The 9,021-nt window shown below is 48.0% G+C and overlaps 1 protein-coding gene across 1 annotated transcript in view; it reads left to right on the top strand.

Annotated features, from left to right (window-relative positions):
* Positions 1-1,275: 1,275 nt before the first annotated feature.
* mtx1a (metaxin 1a) overlaps positions 1,276-9,021 on the top strand; it is a 12,894-nt gene continuing 5,148 nt past the window's right edge. Inside the window, exons 1-3 of the mRNA XM_070835998.1 lie at positions 1,276-1,401; positions 5,940-6,009; positions 6,095-6,174. Coding sequence (XP_070692099.1) covers positions 1,321-1,401; positions 5,940-6,009; positions 6,095-6,174 — 231 coding nt within the window. The 5' untranslated portion in view covers positions 1,276-1,320. The remainder of the gene's footprint in view (positions 1,402-5,939; positions 6,010-6,094; positions 6,175-9,021) is intronic.

The raw sequence follows: 9,021 nt of genomic DNA, 5'->3' as shown, positions 1-9,021 counted from the left end.
GAAGTTGCTCTTCCTCCTGCGGTGCGTTCAGGAGCTTCCATGTTGTGCTTTATCTCTCTGAGCGTCTGAAGAACCCGCCGACAGCTGCTTCCTGTGTTTGATATTTAAGATCCGCCCGCCTGCCCTGTTCTGTGTGGACGGCAGCTAACGGCTACGAGCTAACACCAGATCACACATGATAAAACGTTTCTTTTGTCTATTTATGACGTCAAAGTCAACAAGTTGTGCACCAAAAGTTTCTGACTTGGGGGGTGAACTTTTTTCCGATTGTTCCGGCAACATTGAACAGACCAGCTCTCTCTTACAGCAGTGCATTCTGGGACCTGTAGTTAACTTCTCTCCTGAAGTCGGTATGGGCACAATGTGGAAAGCAGATCATGAAAACAGTGGCTTTTTATTTTTGTTTTTGTGGATCTTGAAAATATTTCTTTATGCTTTTTGGTAATTTATTGTAACATATGACAGACCTTCACTTGTGCTTGTGTAAGAAAGGTAAATCACATTTAAATGGATTTGATTTGAGATAAATGATTTGAATGAACTCTGACTAATAAAACCTGTCTTTCCTTGGACTCTGCTTTAATCTGCTTCTGTTCAGTGTCACAGTGAAGATGTTGTCACTTTGTTGGCAGAATGAAGCAGCAGCTTGAAACGAGCGTGACAGTTGAACAGAGAAAAACAGAGAAGTGAAAGCGCCTTTCAAAATAGACCGTAGACGAGAAAGCAGAAGAGACGACGCAGCGAGACCACGAGGCAGCTTTCCATGATGTCACTGATCCTGAGGTTTCAGCAAACCTTTTAAAATCAACAGTTTTACAGTATTCAAGCAGAAAACCACCTGTAGTGAGATCGAACAAACAGGAAGCACATAGAAAGGAGTTTGGATTGTGATTACTGCTAGTACTGCAGTACTTTTACTGCATGAAGCTGAGAGTACTGCAGTACTTTTACTGCATGAAGCTGAGAGTACCGCAGTACTTTTACTGCATGAAGCTGAGAGTACCGCAGTACTTTTACTGCATGAAGCTGAGAGTACCGCAATACTTTTACTGCATGAAGCTCAGAGTACCGCAATACTTTTACTACATGAAGCTCAGAGTACCGCAGTACTTTTACTACATGAAGCTCAGAGTACCGCAGTACTTTTACTACATGAAGCTCAGAGTACCGCAGTACTTTTACTACATGAAGCTCGTAGTACCGCAGTACTTTTACTACATGAAGCTTGTAGTACATGCGTGCTTGTGGATTTTATTGTGGTAGTCCCGGTATCGGGTTCACTTCCTCTTCCGGGGTGAAAGCTCACCGTCCCGGCTGAAGATGGCGGCGCCCGACGAGATCTTTTGCTGGGAAGGAGACTGGGGGTTACCGTCCGTGAACACCGACTGCCTGGTGGTTCTGGTGAGTGTCCGTTCACACCGGACCGAGCCGGTCCCGCCGCTTCTGTCGGTCTCATTCACACTCAGAATCCGGGTTGAACGACACGGTAACCGCCGCTAGCGCTAGCATGCTAACACACCGAGCGTTAGCTGACGGTGTGTGTGTGTGTGTGTGTGTGTGTGTGTGTGTGTGTGTGTGAGTGTGTGAGTGAGTGAGAGAGAGAGTGTGTGTGAGTCTGTCTGTCTGTCTGTCTGTCTGTCTGTCTGTCTGTCTGTCTGTCTGTCTGTCTGTCTGCTGGTCACACTGAAACATGATTCAGTAACACGGGAGAAACTCTCTCTGTATTTCTTGTTAAATCCGTGTTTTTCTGAATGGAGTCTGGTGGCTGTGAAGCTGAGACAGGAGGATAAAACGCTCCGGACCATCCCTTTAGAGGACGGACAGCTGTGTGTGTTGTGTGCTGCCTCAGGTGTCCAACAGGTGGCGCCACTGCTGTGAAGGAACGGCCTCTGATGAAACCCTTTCACATGGACGACACACTAACAACACAACTAAACAGTATATATATATATATATATATATATATATATAACATTAAGGTCACACAGTCCTTCACATGGACCAACCAGGTCTCAAATACATAACAGGAAAACAGAATGGAATAAAACAGCAACAGTCAGCAAAGGTCAATAAAACAGACGAAAAGTGGCCTCCTTTATAGACATTTATAGACAGCCTAACTCCTGTTTCTACCCATGATCCTCTCTGTCCACATCCTGGTGTCTGAGTGACTGGTAGGTAGTAAAAGTGATGGAACTGGTCCAGTAGATCACCTCAGCCAGCAGCCACCAAACGGGCTGCAATGGCTGCAACGTGATCCTTTGGGACAACTGCACCTGATCACAGTAGGTCCACTAAAATTCAATTCAATTCAATTCAATTTTATTTGTATAGCCCAATATCACAACAGAGTCTCACAGTGCTTTACAAAGTTCACTGAAATAAACAAGTGTAAGCGAACAAACAATCTAATAAAGAGTCCAGCAGTCGATGAGGCCAATGGATCAGTCCGATGGATCAGTCCGGTGGATCAGTCCGGTGGATCAGTCCGAGGCATCACCTGCCCTTTATGACCCTCCTTCTTCGGGAAGGAAAAACTCAAAAAACCCAGTGGGAAAAGAGAAACCTCCGGGAGCACCACAGTGAAGGAGAGATCCAGCTCCCAAGGACGGACAGGCTGTAGCCTGGACAGACGCACATCCATTGGCTGATGGAGAACCACATCAGCGGGACCAGGACCAGGATCCATAGGAACCAGGGAACCACATCAGCAGAACCGGGACCAGGATCCATAGGAACCAGGGAACCACATCAGCAGAACCGGGACCAGGATCCATAGGAACCAGGGAACCACATCAGCAGAACCGGGACCAGGATCCATAGGAACCAGGGAACCACATCAGCAGAACCGGGACCAGGATCCACAGGAACCAGAGAACCACATCAGCGGGACCGGGACCAGGATCCACAGGAACCAGGGAACCACATCAGCAGAACCGGGACCAGGATCCATAGGAACCAGAGAAACACATCAGCAGAACCGGGACCAGGATCCATAGGAACCAGGGAACCACATCAGCAGAACCGGGACCAGGATCCACAGGAACCAGAGAACCACATCAGCGGAACCGGGACCAGGATCCATAGGAACCAGGGAACCACATCAGCGGAACCGGGACCAGGATCCACAGGAACCAGAGAACCACATCAGCAGAACCAGGATCAGGATCCATAGGAACCAGAGAACCACATCAGCAGAACCAGGACCAGGATCCACAGGAACCTGAGAGATGAGAAAGCACAGAAAGGCTCCGGGGAAGATAGCAAGTTAGAGGCAGACATTAGGCTGACATGAGACATAATGATGGAGAGGAAGAGGAGGAGAGAGAATAGAGGAGCCCAGTGCATCATGGGAGTCCCCCGGCAGTAAAAGAGCTTGTTTGATCCACTGACAGGCTCAGAGTGTTATTCTAAGTGTGTGACAGCATCATGGAAAGGATCCCTACAGAGAGAGACCTGGAAGATCCTTTTGGTTTAACCACAAACAGCACACACACCAGACTACATTCACTAAAACAGGGATTTTAGAGCTGCTGCCTCCATCAGTCAGTGTGTCTGTGTTATTGTGGGATATGCAGATGTTGTGTCGGATCCAATCAGAGGACACTATAGAGTAATCTATTACCCTTTGCTGAGTACTGGACCTGGACTGTGGATGGCTCTGGGACCTGGTCTGGACCGTGTGGGTTACTTGATATGCAGCAGCTTTGGGTTTCTCCGGCGGTCTGGAAAAAGCGGTGGTGTGATTCCCAGCAGCGACACTTCAGTGTTTTCCAGCCGCGCCATAATTACCCAGACTGCTGTGGGCTCAGATCCCGCTCCAACACAAACAAGCTCCCATCAGGTCTCACGGTTCAGCGGAGCGCTGCCGGCCTCAGCGCCGACTCCCAGCACCACATCAGTCAGACTGCTGCACCAGTGCATTGTGGGTGGTCACCAGTCAGCCCTTAAACTACAGCCTGCATCTTAAAGGACAAATCCACTGTTTCTCAACCTGGTTTGAATGTTAATTTGAAAAAAAAAGACAAATCTGCTTTTAGAAGACAGGTTTTTGTGAAGTGGAGGACGCTGACACACGGAGCTTTTCAACTCTGCTTGTGACTTCATTCAGTATTTTCATGAGTCAACAGTAGAATGATCCAGTCTGATCCAGAACAGAAGAGACAGGAGCGTCTCCTCTGCCTGAACTGCAGCTGCAACCACAGACTAGTTTCAATATCGATTAAAGGGTAACTCCGGTGTTTTTACCCCTAGGTCCTATCTGACTGGTGTAGAGAGGACTAACACCAACAAACTAACTGCGTCCTTGGGTTTCTTGAAAGGTGCTTTATAAATCCAAGCTATTATTAATGTAACTGATGGAGCAGCAGCTCTAAAATCCCTGTTTTAGTGAATGTAGTCTGGTGTGTGTGCTGTTTGTGGTTAAACCAAAAGGATCTTCCAGGTCTCTCTCTGTAGGGATCCTTTCCATGATGCTGTCACACACTTAGAATAACACTCTGAGCCTGTCAGTGGATCAAACAAGCTCTTTTAGTGGACCTACTGTGATCAGGTGCAGTTGTCCCAAAGGATCACGTTGCAGCCATTGCAGCCCGTTTGGTGTCTGCTGGACCAGTTCCAACACTTTTACTACCTACCAGTCACACACACACCAGGATGTGGACACAGAGGATCATGGGTAGAAACAGTGGAGTTTTCAATTCTAACTTTTATCTTCTCCAGCTGGTGGTTTCATGCAAACATGCAGCAGTGGAAACACTAAAACGTCCTGTGATGGACTGCAGAGGAAACATCCAACATTCAGGCCCACTGTTGTGTGGATGACAGGAACATTCACTGTCTGTCAGTCCTGGCTCAAACTGGCCCGAACACGTCTGTAGGTCTGTGTTTTAGTTGGGGTGTAAGTTGGCTGTGAGTGTTTCTCTCTGTGGAACAAACGATGACTTCACGGCTGCACATTTATGAGGAAATTCTTCCTCATGTTTTCTGGTTGTAAAAGTTGAATGAAGCTTTTATTTTTTATTTCCAGAAGAACTGAGTCATTCCAACGTTTCCGCAGCCTTTGCTTCGTCTCATTGCACACAGCGTTCAGTATATACTCGTCTTCATCATGTAGGTTTCTTTGCACGAAATGAAAGGGTCACTCTGGTGTTTCTACCCATGATCCTCTCTGTCCTCATCCTGGTGTCTGAGTGACTGGTAGGTAGTAAAAGTGTTGGAACTGGTCCAGTAGATCACCTCAGCCAGCAGACACCAAACGGGCTGCAATGGCTGCAACGTGATCCTTTGGGACAACTGCACCTGATCACAGTAGGTCCACTAAAAGAGCTTGTTTGATCCACTGACAGGCTCAGAGTGTTATTCTAAGTGTGTGACAGCATCATGGAAAGGATCCCTACAGAGAGAGACCTGGAAGATCCTTTTGGTTTAACCACAAACAGCACACACACCAGACTACATTCACTAAAACAGGGATTTTAGAGAACAGGACACAGGAGCTGCTGCTCTGCTGCTGCCTCCAACAGTCAGTGTGTTTGTGTTATTGTGGGACTTTGGTGTTTTAAAGGGTTTGTTCAGATCCAATACAAACTTTAACACAAACACACTGACTGATGGAGGCAGCAGCAGAGCAGCAGCTCCTGTGTCCTGTTCTCTAAAATCCCTGTTTTAGTGAATGTAGTCTGGTGTGTGTAGAGAGCGATATAACAACAAGGATCCTCCAGGTCTTTGTTTGTCAGTGGAAAAATCAAGCACTGTGAGGTGATCTACTGGACCAGTTCCAACACTTGTAGTACCTACCAGTCACTCAGACACCAGGATGTGGACAGAGGGCCCCTAGGTTTAAAAACAGTGGAGTGACCCTCTAAGAACCTGTTCAGGATGGATGTTGGCGTAGGACCCGGTCCTGCTGTAAAGCTGATGTGTTCTGTTGTCTGCAGGCCTACGCTCAGTTCGCTGGAGCTCCCCTCAAACTCCAGAAGATCTCCAACCCCTGGAGGAGTCCCAGCGGTGAGAGCAGCCTCCGTTCATCCGGCACAACCATCCGAGGTCACCTTCAGCCAGCCGCTCATGTTGTTTGTCTCTGCCCTCAAAGGGTCACTTCCTACTCTGAGGACCAATCAGAAAGAGACTCTGTCCAGGCCCTCTGACATCATCATCCACCTCAGAAAACAGGTAGCCACCTCCTTCCCAGCATGCATCAGGGCTGAAACACCCAACTGTGTGTGTGTGTGTGTGTGTGTGTGTGTGTCTCTGTGTGTGTCTGAGTGTGTGTCTCTGTGTGTGTCTGAGTGTGTGTGTCTGTGTGTGTGTGTGTGTCTCTGTGTGTGTGTGTGTGTGTGTGTCTGAGTGTGTGTCTGTGTGTGTGTGTGTGTGTCTCTGTGTGTGTGTGTGTCTGAGTGTGTGTGTGTGTGTGTGTGTGTGTGTGTGTGTCTGAGTGTGTGTGTGTGTGTGTGTCTGAGTGTGTGTGTGTGTGTGTGTGTGTCTGAGTGTGTGTGTCTGTGTGTGTGTGTGTGTGTGTCTCTGTGTGTGTGTGTGTCTGAGTGTGTGTGTGTGTGTGTGTGTGTGTGTCTCTGTGTGTGTGTGTGTGTGTGTGTGTCTCTCTGTGTGTGTGTCTCTGTGTGTGTGTCTCTGTGTGTGTGTGTGTGTGTGTGTCTGAGTGTGTGTGTGTGTGTGTGTGTCTGAGTGTGTGTGTGTGTGTGTGTCTGAGTGTGTGTGTCTGTGTGTGTGTGTGTGTGTGTCTCTGTGTGTGTGTGTGTGTGTGTGTGTGTGTGTGTGTGTGTGTGTGTGTGTCTGAGTGTGTGTGTGTCTGTGTGTGTGTGTGTGTGTGTCTCTGTGTGTGTGTGTCTCTGTGTGTGTGTGTGTGTGTGTGTCTCTGTGTGTGTGTGTGTGTGTGTGTGTGTGTGTGTCTCTGTGTGTGTGTGTCTCTGTGTGTGTGTGTGTGTGTGTGTGTGTCTCTGTGTGTGTGTGTGTGTGTGTCTGAGCTCTGCAGCCGACTGGAAAAACTCATTAAACAACAGGAAGCTGCAGCCAGAGACACATTCCAGCAGGGCTGATAATCCTCATAAACCTCAGGAGGGACGGAGACATGGAGGGAGGGGGGAGAGGGGGGAGAGGGGGGGGCACAAGTGTGATGGATTTTCTATATCGTCAGAGTTAAAGGGTTACCTGAGCTGTATTTGTCCACATCCTGGTGTCTAAATAACTGGTAGGTACTAAAAGTGTTGGAATTGATCCAGTAGTCTCAGCCGTCACAGTAGGTCCACTAAAAGATCTTGTTTGATCCACTGACAGGCTCAGAGTGTTATTCTAAGTGTGTGACAGCATCATGGAAAGGATCCCTACAGAGAGAGACCTGGAAGATCCTTTTGGTTTAACCACAAACAGCACACACACCAGACTACATTCACTAAAACAGGGATTTTAGAGCTGCTGCTCCATCAGTCAGTGTGTCTGTGTTACTGAGAGACTTTGGTGGTTTAAAGGGTTAATTTGGATCCAACACAATATTTGTGTAACACACAATGACACAAGCAGCCTAAGTGATGGAGACAGCAGTAGTCCCGTGTTCTAAGAGGTAAAACTGCTGTTTTTGTCAGTGGAGTCTGGTGGCTTTGAAGATAGCATTATAATGTCATTTTTACCTAGAACACAGGACTTCTCCTGACTTTGGTGTTTTAAAGGTGAATTCAGATTCAAACTGTTTAAACACTGAAGTCACACAAACTACCGAACTATGGAGGAAGCAGCAGACCAGCAGCTCCTCCTCCACCTAAACACACACACACCCTCCATGTTGGTTGTGGCCGTGTGTCGGCCCCTTTTCTGACCAGTTAGTTTGGTGTATTCTGTTGGAGGTGGCCTCTGAGGCGTCAGCTGCATGAGGACACACAGCTGGAAGAAGAAGAGAAGTGATGATAAGCTCATCAAAGACACACTGGACTGACTGAACCTCAGTCCAAACACTTTCATGTCCCATCAAAGAAGTGTGTCTGTCTGTCTGTATGTGTGTGTGTGTGTGTGTGTGTGTCTGTCTGTGTGTCTGTGTGTGTCTGTCTGTGTGTATGTGTGTGTCTGCGTCTGTCTGTCATTCTGTCATTCTGTCTGTCTGCCTGCCTGCCTGCCTGCCTGCCTGCCTGTCTGTCTGCCTGTCTGTCTGCCTGTCTGCCTGTCTGCCTGCTGTAACACCTGAAGCCCCTGTTGTTGCTCATGGAGCTGCCGTCCTGTGTCAGAGCTCGTTGTTTCTCTGTGGAGAACAGTCCGGCTTAAATTGACTAAAATCCTAGAGGAGTCTGGTTGGTGTGGCTCAGCCTGAGCGTCCTGTTGTTTCAGCTTATCTAAATCAGAGGGTTCCTCCGTGAACAGAAGCCTCTGCTGTGACGTCTGGATCTTTCCGTCAGACTCGGCTCCTCTGACCCGCGCTTCCTAACAGGCAGCTGGAAGACATTACCCGGCCTGCCCGGTGCCCCCGCGCCGCGGTAGGGTAGGACGGGAGAGCTGCTGAGGAAACCCGGAGAAGAAACGTGCTGCTCGTCTTCTGAGTGAAATCACTTTTAATTCTTCGGACCAAGGTTGTTTTTGTCTGAGGCTTCACTCGGACTAATGTGGTCGGTGTAAACGTGTCTCGTTGACAACGTCTCCTTCAAAATGTCACCCTGGCAGCTGGTGAAGGACCCAGGAGGTCGGGGTTCAAATCCCAAATACCAACAACTCCTATATTTCAGTTTTCTTTTCTTCTCATCAGTGTTCAGTGGCAGGGTGGTTAGGTTTAGGTACATACAGGTACATTAAACACACCTTCTCTTTCCAACACAAACCCGAGTGGAAACATGCGAATAGCAGAAAAACAATCAAATGGAGAAACAAGCAGTGAGGACCTGAGTGTTTACTACACTAAAGTTTAAATGTTGCCGTTTACGCCTGTTTAATTATTTGGGTGGTTAGCAAAGCGGTGAATGTGCAGTTAGCATAGCGTTGAATTAGCAGTTAGCTTAGCGTTGAATTAGCAGTTAGCATAGTGGT

This window comes from Pempheris klunzingeri, chromosome 8 (genome assembly GCF_042242105.1).
Source record: "Pempheris klunzingeri isolate RE-2024b chromosome 8, fPemKlu1.hap1, whole genome shotgun sequence".
Classification (NCBI taxonomy): Eukaryota; Metazoa; Chordata; class Actinopteri; order Acropomatiformes; family Pempheridae; genus Pempheris; species Pempheris klunzingeri.
Note: the sequence above shows the minus strand (reverse complement) of the source record. Positions and strands in the feature narration are given on the sequence as shown.